The 17,242-nt window shown below is 44.4% G+C and overlaps 1 protein-coding gene across 5 annotated transcripts in view; it reads left to right on the top strand.

Moving 5' to 3' along the window:
• The first annotated feature begins 397 nt into the window (after positions 1 to 397).
• Positions 398 to 17,242, top strand: part of KLHL12 (kelch like family member 12) — a 28,355-nt gene continuing 11,510 nt past the window's right edge. The window contains exons 1-7 of one of the 5 annotated variants that reach the window (XM_067729958.1): positions 756 to 855; positions 1,563 to 1,635; positions 2,593 to 2,826; positions 8,897 to 9,050; positions 10,297 to 10,514; positions 14,732 to 14,881; positions 17,040 to 17,154. In XM_067729958.1, the coding sequence (XP_067586059.1) occupies positions 2,632 to 2,826; positions 8,897 to 9,050; positions 10,297 to 10,514; positions 14,732 to 14,881; positions 17,040 to 17,154 (832 nt within the window). In that variant the 5' untranslated portion in view covers positions 756 to 855; positions 1,563 to 1,635; positions 2,593 to 2,631. Of the gene's footprint in view, positions 463 to 738; positions 977 to 1,562; positions 1,636 to 2,582; positions 2,827 to 8,896; positions 9,051 to 10,296; positions 10,515 to 14,731; positions 14,882 to 17,039; positions 17,155 to 17,242 lie in introns of those variants that run through there. The other 4 variants (XM_067729959.1, XM_067729960.1, XM_067729956.1 and 1 more) reach the window with 4 other exon arrangements.

Here is a 17,242-nt window from a genome sequence, read left to right as displayed (position 1 = left end):
GGCCCCACAGAGGAAAACAGTACAAACACAACTGGTTTGGACCTTCACATGAACTGAATCAAGGAACCTCATTCCCTTCTGAGCTACTGAGATAAGTGCGCCGAAATCAATCAGAAGCTCCGCATCCAAGAGCTGTGAAAGGCAGCAGAAGCGGAATAGGGAGATGAGGACTCCCGGGACTTCTAAGAAGATCCTTCGCAATCTCCCTCGCAGTGTGCAGCTTCTAGAGACCGCCAGTTCCTTCCACTTAACTGTCTCGGAGTGCAGAAGCAGAGGAGAACCACCCAGTGGTGATGACAGGCCCGACTGGGATGCAGAGAACGCTGAAGTCCATGGTCGAAGGACTCAGAGGATTCTCACCACAGCGATGGTCGGCCCGAAAAGGCCATTGTGGACAATGGAAGTGAAGAAATTGGAAGCCTCCGTGGGTTTTCTCGATGTAAGAGGGCTCCTGAATACCTGTCAGGTAAAACACGCCCTGCAGTCAGCCCCTTAGCTTAGAAAGCTCTGGAATCCTCTCAGTCCGCCGCGCCTCGCGGCCCTGGGGAACATCGTCTCAGCCGGTCACCTGGCTGGGGCTGCACCCAGGCCCTCGCGCCCGAACCCCCCTCCGCCCCCAGTTCCCCGCCCCGAGTCACCCAAACCCTCCTCGCTGCTTTCTCCAGACTCGCAGAAGCCGGCAATGCACACCCGCGGGTCACGTGACGTGGCCAGTCACGTGACAGGACGGGCGTGACGTCATCACCGCGCGCGGCCGCCGGGACCTCGCCGGAGCCTCCGGGTCGGGGCGGCGGCGCTTGGGTTCTTCCCGGGCCGCCCGCTCGCCCCGCGCCCAGCCCACGGGCCGGAGCGCAGGTGAGTGGCCCGGGGGCTGTGGCCGAGGCCCTTCCCTCCCGCCCCTCCCACCGTCGTCCCCTCCGGGCGAGGAGGAGTCTACTGGCGTGCAGCGCCCCGACCTCCGCCTGCAGGCTGTCGGGTAGGACAGCATCGCTCCTCGCCCGCCGGGAAGGCGGCCCCTCCGCAATTCGACGCCGCCCAAGGCTTCCGCGGCGCAGCCGCTCCACCGGGAGGCTGGCGGGAGCCCTGGGCCAGGTCACCTCTGGGCGGAGGGCGGAGGTCGAGAACCCCGGGAGGGAGACCAAGCCGCGTTGGGGTAGCGTTGGTTTGACAGGCCGAGCCAGGTCGTAACCCCCCGAGAAGGTCTTCACCGTAAAGGGGGGAGGGGGGGGTCTGTGCAGACCTTTCTCACATCTCCAGAGTTGAAACTAAGTTGACTTAAGGAAAATCTTTTTGAAAATCATCTTATGCTTTGATGAATCACCTTTTCTGTAAAATGGGTCTTGCGGAGTGGTTGGAGCGTTCAGAGAAGAATAATACGCTAAGTATAAACAGGAGTAGATGAGAATTTAGGATCTCGTGTTTCCTATTCATATGAAATTATGGTTGTGAGTTGTGGACTCTTGAAAACCATAGATTGATTTTATTTTCTTGGATCCTTTCAGAAAGTTTTGGATTCCACATAAGACAGACTCTCTTAATAACCACCCCATTTCATTCCCCAGAAATTGTCCTGGAAGCAAATAAACAACAACAACAAAAAAATAGTGTGACTAAAGCCTGTCAACAACCACGAAAGTACTTCTTACATTGATTCTTTTTTATATGTAACCTGTTGATATTACTGAGTTCATTTAATTGATGCATACAGGTGAACTTTACAAGTGACTGGCTATGGCCGTAAAATTAGTAGTAGAATTTTGATAGGTTTCTATCCTAGTAAGTCTCTCTCTCTCAGTATAGAAGAATTACTGCAAATATTGATTTGTTAATGCTGATTGATGTTTACAAATAGAGTAGGGAGACCCTTCTATAGAAGAGCTTCAGTAGCTTAAGAGAAAGTTCATAAATAAGCTTGCATGGTTTCCATTATTCAGTATAGGTATTGGGTCCTCATTTGAAGTTTCACTTTAAGAAGAAATCCAGATATAGTTGGAAGTCATCATAAATAATTATTTGTGTGCTTCTTTAGAAAAAAGTTTATTTTTACTGATACTGGCCTTTATTGCCCTAGGTTGAATATGCAGTTTTTCTTTTCTTGTGTTCTATTACTAACCATTTATTATACACTTGCTAGGAGAGAAAAAAATATATAAAACAGGGTCCCCACCCTCTAAATATTTACCTACTTAATCTACTTAAGGGTTAGGGTTATATTAAAAATAGCGATGTCACACTGTTAAGAAATTTTATCTTCTCACTTTATCATGTGAGACAGCAGCCTTGTGAAGATAGGCAGGAAATGTATAGTCTCTTTCTACTTATAGTACAGTTGCATACTGATTACAATAAATGTCAAGTGGTTTGGACACTCGATGATAATGGAATTCAGAGGAAGAAGAGATCATTTTTACTCGGGGTAATTAGTGGCTAGATTGTGTTGGTAATACCAGGAATAGGAGTGCTTCCTACTTGTGGATGTTTGAGTCTGATGGAGCCTCCTTAATTTGTAAAGCTAATTGAATATATTTAGTTTCTCCAGTCCTTCAAATATGCTCATTGTTTTTTTTTTTTTTTTCTCTCTTGTACCTGCAGAATCCAAGGATCCCTTTCATTCTCTCTCCATATTGCCTGATGGGAGGCATTATGGCCCCCAAAGACATAATGACAAATACTCATGCTAAATCCATCCTCAATTCCATGAACTCCCTCAGGAAGAGCAATACCCTCTGTGATGTGACACTGAGAGTGGAACAGAAAGACTTCCCTGCCCATCGGATTGTGTTGGCTGCCTGCAGCGATTACTTCTGTGCCATGTTCACCAGTGAGGTAAGTGGTGAGTCATCTCCTCACAAGTGGAACCTCACACATGTCACTTCACAGTTGTCTCATTTCACTGAATAAAATAGTAGAAGTCTGATGTAATAGTGAATTTCTATAGTATGGTGTTAAATGGGCCAACTCTGGATAAGATCTGCCACTTAGTTTTCTCATCTCTGAATGAGGGATAATAGTAATACACAATAGCATACGGTTACTGTTACAGTTACTTGAGAAAATTACATATGACGTGCTTAGAACAATGTCTAGCATGTAGTAAAACAAATACCAACTATTGGATTTTACTTACTGCCTTTTTAATTTAAATTTATTTATTTATTTATTTTTGGCTGTGTTGGGTCTTCGTTTCTGTGCAAGGGCTCTCTCCAGTTGTGGTAAGCGGGGGCCACTTTTCATCGCGGTGTGCGGGCCTCTCACTATCGCGGCCTCTCTTGTTGTGGAGCACAGGTTCCAGATGCGCAGGCTCAGTAGTTGTGGCTCACGGGCCTAGTTGCTCCGCGGCATGTGGGATCCTCCCAGACCAGGGCTCGAACCCGCGTCCCCTGCATCGGCAGGCAGATTCTCAACCACTGCGCCACCAGGGAAGTGCTACTTACTGTTTTTTAAATTTGTTTTCCTTCTTCTAAAGTTTAATATTTTAAAGTGAATACTGGGGAAGAGGGAGGGGGGAAGGAAAGAGGAGTGAGCCTCAGTCCTCATCCCATTCCTTCTAACAATATGTGGAGAAAATCAGTCTTCATTCTACCAGTGAAGGCTTTAGAGTAATTGCAAATGAGAGGGAGAGGGCTTAGTGCCTGACTCTGTGGGTGTTTGAAGTATCACCTAGAAAAATATGCTGGCTCTGGAGCACAAGCCTTTAACAAGGGAATTAGAAACAGGTTGGCTTGGCAAGAAAAGAGGTAGTGCTCTCAGAGTACTAGGAAAAAGACTGCCTTAGTAATTGCCTGGCCAGACAGCTAAGATGTGAAGGAGGCTGCTTGGTGAATCGTGAGGGACTCAGCTGAGCAGAGGGGACCACTGCAGACCTCAGCTCCCAATATCTCAAGTCTGATTTTTTAATTTTAAATAAATTGTCTTCATTTCTTTTTAAGCTTGAATGGTGAGTACACCACTTGATTATATCATTTATCTCTACTTATATGTATGGCTGACATATTTCATTACAGTAACACTTTTTAAAAAATCCTCTCAACCACCAGAGTTTTATCAATGCAGGTGTTGCTGCTGACCTGAGTGGGAGAGATCGTGTCACGAGAATGTCAGTAACTGCCTTTTACGGGCAGATGCTGTGTTAGGTGATTGTCGCCTCCCACTCACCCCAGGGGTGGTTGTTACCATCTCATTTTGCAAATGAAGAAATAAGGTCTCAGGTGCTAAATGCCTTATAGCTTGTAAATGGTAGAGGGGATTTAATCCTAAATTAACTTAGCTTGATTCTGATTTTGCTGTTCTAGTTGTAAAGCCAGAGTCGTGTGTGCTGCTGAACCAGCGCTCAGTCACATGGCTGGTAGGGAGAATGCGGAAGCCTGACACGTCGCCCCAGCAGACCCAGGCTAATTTTTTTCTTTTAATATTTATTTATTTATTTATTTTTGGCTGAGTTGGGTCTTAGTTGCTGCACGCGGGCTTTCTCTAGTTGCAGCGAGCAGGGGCTACTCTTCATTGCGGTGTGCGGGCTTCTCATTGCAGTGACTTCTCTTGTCACGGAGCATGGGCTCTAGGTGCGTGAGCTTCAGTAGTTGCAGCACTTGGGCTCAATAGTTGTGGCTTGCGGGCTCTAGAGTGCAGACTCAGTAGTTGTGGCTCGTGGGCTCTAGAGCACAGGCTCAGTAGCTGTGGCGCACGGACTTAGTTGCTCCGCGGCATGTGGGATCTTCCCAGACCAGGGTTCGAACCCGTGTCCCCTGCATTGGCAGGCGGATTCTTAACCACTGCGCCACCAGGGAAGCCCCAGGCTAATTTTAAAGTGACCCTGTGCAGGGCGACATTACAGACCCTGTCCTGTACGGTACCCCAAGGAGCACCAGAAGTGGTGATATTTATTTAACTGGGCAAATGTCATGGCTGCCAGCAGGAAGCACTGAGGACTCGGAATGCTGGCTGCTCACTACATGTTGTGCATCCTGTCTTCACTCTTTCTCTGCACAATCAGGAATTAGTGTGGAGTTCTGTAAAAGAACTCTCTCTTATTTTTTTTTCTCACCAGTGATTATTTTATAGTCTTTCTTTAAAAACTGACATCAGGCAAGAAAGTGTCAAATGGTCTTGTCTTTTTCAACTGAAGTATAATTAACCTACAACACTATGTTTGAGGTGCACAACATAGTAATTCATTATTTCTATACAATATAAAATGATCACCGCAACAAATCTAGTTACCATCTGTCACTGTTCAAAGGTGACAGAAGGGGAAGCCGTATGTAGATATCCAGGGTTTAAAGTATTATTCACTTTATTCCTCATGCTGTACATGTCATCTCTGTGACTCATTTATTTTGTAATTGGAAGTTTGTACCTCTTAATCTCCCTCATCTGTTTCACTCATCCTCCTATCCCCTTGAGGTTTGTTTTTTTTTTAATTGAAGTATAGTTGATTTACAACATTGTGTTAGTTTCACGTGTACGGCAAAGTAATTCAATTATACATGTGTGTTGTATATTCTTTTTCAGATTCTATTGCATTATAGTTATTGCAAGATATTGAATATAGTTCCCTGTGCTATAGAGTAGGTCCTTGTTGTTTACCTATTTTATATATAGTAGTGTGTATCTGTTAATCCCAAACTGCTAATTTTCCCTCCCCCCAACTTTGGTAACCATAAATTTGTTTCCTGTGTCTGTGAGTCTATTTCTGTTTTGTAAATAAGTTCATTTGTATCACTTTTTAAGACTCCATACAGAAGTAATGTCATATGGTATTTGTCTTTCTCTGTCTGATTTACCTCACTTACTATGATAATCTTTAGGCCCATCCATGTTGCTGCAAATGGCACAATTGTTTTTATTACTGTTTTATGGCTGAGTAATATTCCATTGTGTGTGTGTGTGTATACATATATACACACACACAATATATGTATACACACCACATCTTCTTTATCCTTTCATCTGTTGATGGACACTTAGGTTTCTTACATGTCTTGGTTATTGTAAATAGTGCTGCTATGAACATTGGGGTGCATGTGTCTTTTCAAATTAAAGTTTCCATCTTTTCCGGTTACATGCCCAGGAGTGCAATAACTCTATGTTTAGTTTTTTAAGAACCTCCATACTGTTCTGCATACCCTTGCATTTAAGTTGTTTAAAGGACTGTTTCCAGAGACCTGGATTTTTTTCTTTAACATCTTTATTGGAGTATAATTGCTTTACAGTGGTGTGTTAGTTTCTGCTGTATAACAAAGTGAATCACAGCTATACGTATGTATAGCTGAATAACAGCTATACATATACATATATCTCCATATCCCCTCCCTCCCACCCCTCTAGGAGGTCACAGAGCACAGAGCTGATCTCCCTGTGCTATGCAGCTGCTTCCCACTAGCTATCTGTTTTACATTTGGTAGTGTATATATGTCCATGCCACTCTCTCACTTCATCCCAGCTTCCCCTTCCCCCTCCCCGTGTCCTCAAGTCCATTCTCTACGTCTGAGTCTTTCTTCCTATCCTGCCCCTAGGTTCTTCAGAATCTTTTTTTTTTTTTTTTTTAGATTCCATATATATGTGTTAACATACAGTATTTGTTTTCATCTTTCTGACTTACTTCACTCTGTATGACAGACTCTAGGGCCATCCACCTCACTACAAGTAACTCAATTTCGTTTCTTTTTATGACTGAGTAATATTCCATTGTATATATGTGCCACATCTTCTTTATCCATTCATCTGTTGATGGACACTTAGGTTGTTTCCATCTCCTGGCTATTGTAAATAGAGCTGCAATGAACATTGTGGTACGTGACTCTTTTGGAATTATGGTTTTCTCAGGGTATATGCCCAGTAGTGGGATTGCTGGGTTGTATGGTAGTTCTATTTTTAGTTTTTTAAAGAACCTCCATACTGTTCTCCATAGTGGCTGTATCAATTTACATTCCCACCAACAGTGCAAGAGGGTTCCCTTTTCTCCACACCCTCTCCAGCATTTATTGTTTGTAGATTTTTTTTGATGATGGCCATTCTGACAGGTGTGAGGTGATACCTCATTGTACTTTTGATTTGCATTTCTCTAATGATTAGTGATGTTGAGCATCCTTTCATGTGTTTGTTGGCAATCTGTATATCTTCTTTGGAGAAATGTCTGCTTAGGTCTTCTGCCCATTTGTGGATTGGGTTGTTTGCTTTTTTGATATTGAGCTGCATGAGCTGCTTGTAAATTTTGGAGGTTAATCCTCTGTCAGTTGCTTCATTTGCAAATATTTTCTCCCATTCTGAGGGTTGTCTTTTTGTCTTGTTTGTAGTTTCCTTTGCTGTGCAAAAGCTTTTAAGTTTCATTAGGTTCCATTTGTTTATTTTTGTTTTTATTTTCATTTCTCTAGGAGGTGGGAGAGACCTGGATTTTAGGTTCAGTTCTCTTAGTAATTCTGTGTGAACCCTGGTGACCATCTAACCTCACTGGGTTGTCTGTAGAACAGGGTGATTGAACTTGATGGCTTCTTCGTTCTCTTCCATCCCTAAATTGTTCCTTAAATGTGGTGCAACTGAAAGAGCACAGGGTGAGGCAGGAGGCCTGGCTCTGATCTGTCGCTTATTAGTTGAGGCCTTGGTTAAGTCACATAACTTCTCTGAACCTTAGATCCTTTATGTCTTAAAGGGCAGTAATATCGGACCTAACTGCCTTACCAGGTTGCTGTGAGAATCAAATGAAATAATAGTAAATGAGAGGCACCCTGAAAAGTTGTAAAGCAAATATTAATGCGAAATACTACAGTTACTCTAAGTTATTACATAGTGATCTCATTTATATAGTTAAGCTATTTGGCTAATGGGAATATAGTTTATTGACTAAGAAATTCCTGACATAAATGTACTCATGTTTCTGTTTGTAAATACTGTGTTAAATGTTAGTAAAATGTTTTTCCAAAATAATGTACTGGTGACTTTTTGTATTGTTAGGGATTTATTTTGTTCTTGGCTTTGGTAGGGAATACTTTCTGATTATTATTCTGGGCTGATGATAAAGACATTTAGTTCATAATGGACGTGCCCTGGAATTTTGTAAGTAATTGGAATCTCTAAACTAAGATTACAATCTAATAAAATTTTTGTAAGGTAATCAGTTTTCAGATAGTTTACTATCCTGTAAAACTGAAGATTTCTACCCTTAGCTAAACCATTTTCTATGATTATCTGGCCTCAACTATACTCATAACTCCAAGGATATAGTCTAGACTAAATGTACCACCAGTAATTCGGTAATCCCAAAAGAGAGTCAACCCAGTATTTGAAAAAGTATCAAACAATCCTGTTGTCTTCAGTGGCACAGCAGAAGCCCTCTCAAGATGACCTGCGTGTTGTCTAGGGACAGATAGGACAGTGCTGGCTCATCCTGGAGGGTCTGGAGCTGCAACTCCTGGGGCATCTACAAGCATGAAATCTCAGCGAAGTTTGTATTTCATCTCAGAAGCTCATGGACACTAGTGGCATGCTCATGGCAACTTTTGGTTCTATCTGGTGTTACGTCTGTATTTGTTTTAATATGAAAGCAGCATTTAAAATTATTCACAAGTAAAATTAATATTCCAGGAAGGTGTCATCTCTGTATCTTCTTGGGTTACACATAGCTCCCCCCTATTTGAAAAGCTACAAATATATGCCGTGTTTGCTTTGTACAAATCAAACAAAATAGTCGATCTTTTTTTTTAGATCTTTCAGCACATAGACAAAAATAGGATTTGAATTCCCAAAGCATAAAATTTCTAATCTGATTCTTAGGCGTTGAGCCAGGGTTCCTCCTTATATTCAGTTAATATTGTTAATGTCCCTTCCAGCTTTTGTATATGAGACTCTGCCTTAATCTTGTGGAATTATAACCACCATGATTTCATACCCTTTGAACTTTCAGCTTTCAGAGAAGGGGAAGCCGTATGTAGATATCCAGGGTTTAACTGCCTCGACCATGGAAATCCTGTTGGACTTTGTGTACACAGAGACCGTGCACGTGACGGTGGAGAATGTCCAGGAACTGCTCCCTGCAGCCTGCCTGCTTCAGCTGAAAGGTACAGATGCTAAGTTGTTCGTGCCACAGTGACCCTGGAGATGTTTAAAATTCGTGATGTAAACTTAATCGTGAAAATTAAGGAGACAGACTGTGGGCCTCATGTTTACTGCCCATGGCACAGAAGTTGAGATTTCAATTGCGGTATAGAGTAGCCTCCAAATGTGAGTCTTTGGCTCTTTGGGAGAGAGCATTTACTTTTTGTTTTTAAAAAAGGGGAGGAGGGGATAATAGATGGCTTTCCTTCCATGTATGTGCACAACAGTCCTGCAGGGAAACACAGAAAACTGATACGCGTCGTTGCCTCCGTGGAAGGGAACTAGATGGCCAGGTGGGTAGGGAGGCTAGGGGGACTATTCATATAAACCCTTCTGTACCTTTAGTTTGTTGAATCATTTAAATTATCTATTAAAAATTTAAATTGGGGCTTCCCTGGTGGTGCAGTGGTTGAGAGTCCGCCTGCCGATGCAGGGGACACGGGTTCGTGCCCCGGTCCGGGAAGATCCCACATGCCGCAGAGCGGCTGGGCCCATGAGCCATGGCCGCTGAGCCTGTGCGTCCGGAGCCTGTGCTCCACAACGGGAGAGGCCACAACAGTAAGAGGCCTGCGTACAGAAAAAAAAAAAAAAAAAATTAAATTGACACACAAAAATGAAAGTGTAATGTTTTCACAGGATTAGAGATGATCCCCCTTCCAGTTCCCAACCTGTCTGTCCTAACCTCCAGTTCTGTTTCTGTTATTTTCAGTTTTTGATACATGATTGAAACAGTGTGAAGTTTTTGCATTAGTGCACAGCTCCAACATTAATTTTATACTCTGAGCTTTTCAGTTAGACAAATGTGAGATTGTTATCCGTATCTCCTATTTTTCCTTCACCGGAGTCTTTTAGTAAGTTTTCATGTGGAGTAGAAATTAGGTACACTGTGCTAAATTAAGCTGATTTTATAGCTTGATTCCCAGGAGTTTTGTAGGCATGTTTGTTTAATTGTGGCGGTGTCCACAGAAGCAATTCGTCTTGCCGTACTTGTTCTAATGCAGCAGCAGACATTTGTAAAGTCCTTGCAGAAGGCCACACAGCACATAAGACAAAAATAGGATTTGAATTTCCAAAGCATAAAATTTCTAACCTGATTCTTAGGTGTTGAGCCAGGGTTCCTCTGATACAACGTGATGTTGTGATCCAAGAATATAGGCCCATCCACCTGGCCGAGTGTCCTCAAGGACTCACCGTTTTTGTCTGTTCTAGGCGTGAAGCAAGCCTGCTGTGAGTTCTTGGAAAGCCAGCTGGACCCTTCTAACTGCCTGGGTATCAGGGACTTTGCGGAAACTCACAACTGTGTTGATCTGATGCAAGCAGCTGAGGTTTTTAGCCAGAAGCATTTTCCTGAAGTGGTGCAGCATGAAGAATTCATTCTTCTCAGTCAAGGAGAGGTGGAAAAGCTCATCAAGTGTGATGAGATCCAGGTACAGACTTGGCTTGGCATTAGCTCTTGTCAGGACTGGGCCAGAAGACCAGAAAGCAAGGCGGAGTTGTTGTACTTCTGTAGCAGGGCCCATATTAAGCTCTGAGGTTTCATTAAATGTCCCTGAAATTGCATGCCAAACGGATATGCCTATTTACGGAAGGGAGTTCGCTACCTCCCTCAATGAAATTTGTGATCCCAGCGGTTAAGAATCACTATTAAACAGTATGGAATAAGCATTTTAAAACATTTACCAAGAATATCTTCCTGTATAGCCGTCGCCATGCCAGGTGCTGGGGAGCCAAGAGTGCGTAAGAGACAGTCTTGTTTCCAGAGAATTCACAGTGTAGTAGTGGCGACAAACAGGAAGACAAAAATGATGACTGAGTGTCAGGAGAATAATGAGCCTGTTCAAGGCGAGGAAATTCCATAGAGGAAAGAAGAAAACCTTCTGGATTTAAACGGGATCGTAAAGGGAGCGGGTCAGAAAGGACGGGGCAGCAGGTTGGAGATGGTGAGCCAGAGGCAGCTCATCAGCGCCCGTGGGAGGAGAGGGCCCTGCAGACCGGGCGTTGAAGCGATAGGGTCCCGCCTCCGTGTGCGAAGCGCCCAGGGACGCGGCCCAGCAGGGAGCGAGCCTTCGTCCTCCGCTGAGCAGAGCGGGGGTGGGGGGTGGGGTGCTGCGTGTGGATCTGTCGTTAGGCTGGGAGCTGCAGTGAGTGCAGCGGGGGCTGTGCGTGTCGCGGCAGCCAGGCATTCCTCTCCAGGGTTCCAGCCCTCTGGTTAGGAGCTTCTGGAAGACACCTAGCAGAGCCAAGTGCTGGGGAGGAGTCCACCTGTTGGGTTTGTTTTCCCCAGTGAGGAGACATTCGATTCTCTAAGGAGGCGAAGAGTTATTTTTTTTTTTTTCCTCTCTCATTCTGAGATAATGAGAAACGACTTTAAACGTTTACTTATTTATTTGGCTGCACCGGGACTTAGTTGCGGCATGCAGGCTCTATCTAGTTCCCTGACCAGGGATCGAACCCGGGCCCCTACGTTGGGAGCACAGAGTCTTAACCGCTGGACTGCCGGGGAAGTCCGGCATTTGTAAATCTTGTTCAATTCTCAGAACTGGGTCCATTTTTCAGAGGAGGAAACTGGCGCTGTGATTAGTCACCACCCTCACACAGCTGGGAGGGGCAGGACTTGTGCCGCCCATCTGCATCCACAGTCTGTTCTCTTCACCACGGAGCTGTGAGCTGTGTTTCTATTTGACCAGATCTGGAAGTAGTCACAGCAACCATTTATTTTAGAACAGTGGAGACTGGGGGATAAAACCGGATGGAACAGGGAGGGCAAACAACTGACCTCTGCAGAAGCCGGGATGAGCTCTTTTGTACGGTCTTCCTTAAGTGTCCAGCGAGACTGGCCTTTGCTTTTTTTCAGCAAATGACATTTTTTCTCTTTCATATACCAGCCAGAAGCAGGAACCAGATGTCTGGCCCTGGGGCTAACGCTTCCTCTGGACCATGTAAAACAATAGTACTTGAAACAATGGAGGCAGCATGTCACGTTGTTTAAAACAGCACGGCTTCAGGGTCACGCTGGGGTTTGGGCTTGGCTGTGTGACGCGTGTCCCCTAACCGCTGACCTTCAGATCCCTCTCCCATAAAATGTAGATAACAGTCGTACTTACTACGTAGGGCTGTTCTGAACGTTAAATAAGAATGTCAGTGCCTGATACAAAAACGAAGTCTCTGGGAAAATTTATTATGGAGACTATTTTCTCCATAGTGAAGCATTAGTATTGGGGGTTTTTTCTTCCCAGTTTAGCTGTTTCTCTGCAATTCTAGTTTATTCTGTCCTCAGTAAGATCAAGGATCTCTACTCATGATTGAAAAACCCATTTTAAATGGATATATCTAATTTAAACCTAGAATGTGTCAGAGTCTAGCATGCAGCTGTTCAGAACTATTAGCCTGTCATCCTTGCCTTTAACCAAAGTTTATCTAAAAAATCATGACCACCCTTCTGCACCCTCACCTGCATGTAAACCGTGAGTAGGCTGGGTTAGTTTGACCTCCCATAAATTTGCTTACACAGATTCTGTCATCACTGTCGTAGTCTAAGCATCATCACCTTTTGCCTGATGGACCAGAGTAGCCTCTAACTGGCCTCCCAGCTCTTAGCCCTTCTAAACCGCCCTCCCGTGGCTCTCGGAGTAATCTTTACCAGACATCAGTGTGGCCCAACACTGGCCTACTTGAAGCCTGTTAACGGTTTAGAGTGAAATCCAGTCTCCTGATGCTCTGTTTACTTCTCCAGCTTGACCTTTTTCGTCCCCTCCCTCATTCATTCTGCCACACCAGCCTCTGTCGTTTCCCAAGCTGTCCAATAGAAAGTTCTGTGAAGGTGGAAAGGACCTGTGTCTGTGCTGTCCAGTTCACTGGCCACTAGCTTGAAATGTGGCCAGTGTGACTAAGAAGCTGAATTTTTTTTTTTTTTTGCCACGTTCATTGCTATTAAGGACAGACTTTGGGGGTTTTGGGGGGTTTTTTAGCCACACCACACGGCTTTCGGGATCGTAGTTGCCCGGCCAGGGATCGAACCTGTGCTCCCTGCAATGGAAGCGTAGAGTCCTAACCGCTGGACCGCCAGGGAATTCCCGAAGCTGAATTTTTAATTTAACTTCATTTTAATTAATGTAGATGTAAATAGCACATGTGGCTCATGGCTACTGTGTTGGACGGTGCAGTTGTAGGGCTTTTCCAAGTGCTTTCTGTCTGCCCCGAGGCTAACTGCTACTCTTCCATCAGGTTTAAACCTATTGCTCCTGCAGGGAGGCATTCCCTGTCCCATCAGCCTAAATGAAGAAATCTCGTGTTATTCTGTCTCATAGCCCCTGTACTTTTCCTATGTGGTACATAATGACAGAATGGGATTGTTCGTTTTTCTGATTTAACAATTGTCTCCCCACTTAAGAGGAAGGTTCATGTCTGATTTGTTCACCATTGTATAATTACCCTCCACAATTCCTGGCACTAGTAGGTGTTTGGTAAATCCATCAAATGAATGAACATTCTGAAACATTTTCTGTATTTTCAGCTCTTGAGAGAAGTCCACAGAGTGATGTCTTTGTCTGGGCACTGTCACACTCTGAAAGTTATCTCAGAACAGACACACTCCAGGGGCTGATGGAGGGACACAGGCCTAGTCCTCAGGTGTCAGTCTTGGGGAGGTACTAGGTGTTACTGTACCTTGTGCTTGTCCAGGGACGTAATGTAGGTTTTCTAGGGTGTGTCTTATCCAGTCTGTCCTATGTAGCTTAGACCTAAGTTCCCCAAATGATTAATTATATGTGTCATCTCAAATAGCATGGTGACTAATACAGAGTAGTTGCTCAAATACTAATTGACAGTGTTTTGCAGACCCTGCACTCTTTACGATGCCGTAAGGGAAGTTCCTGCTCACAGCCTTGGCTGAAGGGTCCGAGAGTGAGCACGGAGGTCCTTAGACAACACCTATGAATATAAGTTATTTTAGGAGCCAGTCTCGGGGGCTTCCCTGGTGGCGCAGTGGTTAAGAATCTGCCTGCCAATGCAGGGGGCACAGGTTCGAGCCCTGGTCCGGGAAGATCCCACATGCCGCGGAGCAACTAAGCCCGTGTGCCACTACTGAGCCTGCGCTCTAGATGCCGCGAGCCACAACTGCTGAGCCCGCGTGCCACAACAACTGAAGCCCGTGTGCCTAGAGCCCATGCTCCACAACAAGAGAAGCCACCGCGATGAGAAGCCCACGCACCGCAACGAAGCCTAGCCCCCCGCTCGCCACAACTAGAGAAAGCCCGCGTGCAGCAACAAAGACCCAACACAGCCAAAAATAAAAATAAAATTTTCTTTTTAAAACAAAGAGCCAGTTTCAAGTAGGGCAGCAGATTCCCCCTTCCCCTGCTGAAGTTTCAGAAATGACCAGAAAAAAATTCAGGAATGGGGAAAATTCTGAATTAAAAGCCGATTTGTGACTGATGGTCTATTAGGTACTCTCTCTCTTAGGTTTTTTCCACCGAATCTGACTATAACTCTCTTCATGATATCAGCAAGTTGTGTCTGAAATGATTGTTTTCCCAAGAGCCTACTTATTTCTGGGAGATGGGAAATAACGGTGGCGGGAATGGGGCGGGAAGGAAAGGGAAGCGAGGTTACAGAGCAGCCCCACCATGTGGTCACGCACTCGCAGGTGGATTCTGAAGAGCCGGTCTTCGAGGCCGTCATCAACTGGGTGAAGCACGCCAGGGAGGGGCGGGAAGAGTCTCTGCCGGACCTGCTGCAGTACGTCCGTATGCCCCTGCTGACGCCCAGGTACATCACGGATGTCATAGATGCCGAGGTGAGCCACACAGGACCCAGGGCGGTGGGCGTCTCTTGTAGCTTCATGTCGTGAACTCAGAACTGGTCACCTCAGAGGAGGCACGAGCATCCTGGGAAGCATGTCCTGGGGGGCCTGGGGCGGGGAGTCTGCAGGCGGTCACTTGGCCGGTCAGTCTCCTGGCAGAAATGAAAGTCTATGGCTTAATTTAATTTTGTGCTTTGTTGTCTTTTCATTTTACGTGCTCCTCAGTGTTTTGCATAAGCAACATCGGATGATAAATTTTGTCCCCTTCTCTGTTAAACAGAAATTTTTCCAAATTGCCTTGGAAAAGATGCTTTGCTCACCTAGTCTCTATTTTTGACTTCTGGTGAGGCCAGCATGAAAGGAGTTTGATGCATTTATTGGGTTGGCCAAAAGGTTCCTTCAGTTTTTAAGTAAAAATAAAAGACACATTTTTCATTTTCACCAAGAACTTTACTGAAAGACATATTCACCGTTTTGTTCCACTACCTTCTGCCGTTTTTCAGGCAACTTCATAATTCCATCTTCCCAAAACTTTTTATATTTTTGAGCAAAGAACTGTTCCAGATGCATTTTACAGTATTCCAGGGAATTGGAATTTTTTCCATTAAGAGAATTTTGTAAAGACCAAAATAAGTGGAGATCCGAAGGTACAATGTCTGGCAGGTGAATCAGAACTTCCCAGCCAAACTGTAACAGTTTTTGCCTGGTCATCAAAGAAACATGCAGTCTTGCGTTATCCTGATGGAAGATTATGTGTTTTCTGTTGACTAATTCTGGATGCTTTTCGTCGAGTGCTGCTTTCAGTTGGTCTAATTGGGAGCAGTACTTGTTGAAATTAATTTCGTTTTCCGGAAGGAGCTCATCATAGAGGACTCCCTTCCAATCCCACCATATACACAACATCACCTTCTTTGGATGAAGACCGGCCTTTGGTGTGGTTGGCTGGTGCTTCATTTCGCTTGCCCCACGATCTCTTCCGTTCCACATTGTTGTACACTATCCACTTTTCATCATCCGTCACAATTTAAAAACGGAACATTTTTGTTACCTTTCAGTAGAGAATCGCTTGCGGTAATACGGTCAAGAAGGTTTTTTTCCACTTAATACTGAGCCCAGACATCAAAGCAATTCACGTAACCAGGCTGGTGCAAATGATTTTCAATGCTTGACTTGGATATTTTCAGTACGTCGGCTACCTCCCGCGTGGTATAACGTTGATTTTCTCAATGAATGTCTCGATTTGATCACTATCAACTGGTCTCCCAGACTGTGGAGCATCGTCCAGTGAGAAATCTCCAGCACGAAACTTCGCAGCCACTTTTGACACATTTGATTAGTGACAGCACCTTCTCCATACACTACACAAATCTTTTTCTGCGTTTCAGTTGCGTTTTTAACCTTTCTTGAAATAATAAAGCATGATATGCCAAGAATGTTGCTTTTTTTCTCCCATCTTCGGTATTAAAATGGCTACAGAAAAATTCACCAATTTTGATAAGTGTTTTTTAATGCACGCTATGACAGCTGTCACAATACAATCTAAAAATATTGTTTCAAATGAAGTTAAAGTCAGCTAAGTGCTACTAGAGCCAGCTTAGGAGAAAACAGAACGAACTTTTTGGTCAACCCAATAATATCAACTTGGATCATATCGTGTTTGTTTATAAGTGTTTCTCCAGCCTGAGATCTCGGTGGTGCGTTTTCTGACCTTCACCATGCACGTTACCTGGACGCTACCCTGGGGGCCGCTGATTTGTAATGTGTAGGTGAGGCCCAGACAGGCGCCTGCTTCTGGCCCAACCCTGGTCTCTTTGGAAATTAATTATAGACACAGCTTTGCAGTCGTTTGCATTAGAAAAGATGCCTGTGCTTAGTGTCACATCTCAAATTCTTTGCCTCCTGTTTGTAATTTCTTCCTTAATAGTCCACTCACATACCCCACACATACCTTTGAATCACGTAACGTCTATTCAAAAAATCTTTTTTTAATCATTCCGGAAGCCCATAGCATAATTATTACCAGCAGCCCTCCTGGAACCACAGGGCTTTGGAAACTGGTTTTCTGTGTTAAGAATTTAATTCTTTATATGTGCCATTTATGCTTTTATTAGAGGTGGTCCTGCAGCTCACTCTCCTACCTGCTGTATTTCAGCCTTTCATCCGCTGTAGTTTACAGTGCAGGGACCTCGTTGATGAAGCAAAGAAGTTTCATCTGAGGCCTGAGCTGCGCAGTCAGATGCAGGGACCCAGGACAAGGGCGCGTCTAGGTAAGCTGGCATCTTGTATTAATTGTGTCAATTTGTACAAGTCCCTTTACCACCCGGAGCTTTCTTTCCTATAAACCAAGGATATCTT

Source organism: Pseudorca crassidens, chromosome 2 (assembly GCF_039906515.1).
Source record: "Pseudorca crassidens isolate mPseCra1 chromosome 2, mPseCra1.hap1, whole genome shotgun sequence".
In the NCBI taxonomy this organism is placed as follows: Eukaryota; Metazoa; Chordata; class Mammalia; order Artiodactyla; family Delphinidae; genus Pseudorca; species Pseudorca crassidens.
This window is presented reverse-complemented; position numbering and strand designations above follow the sequence as displayed.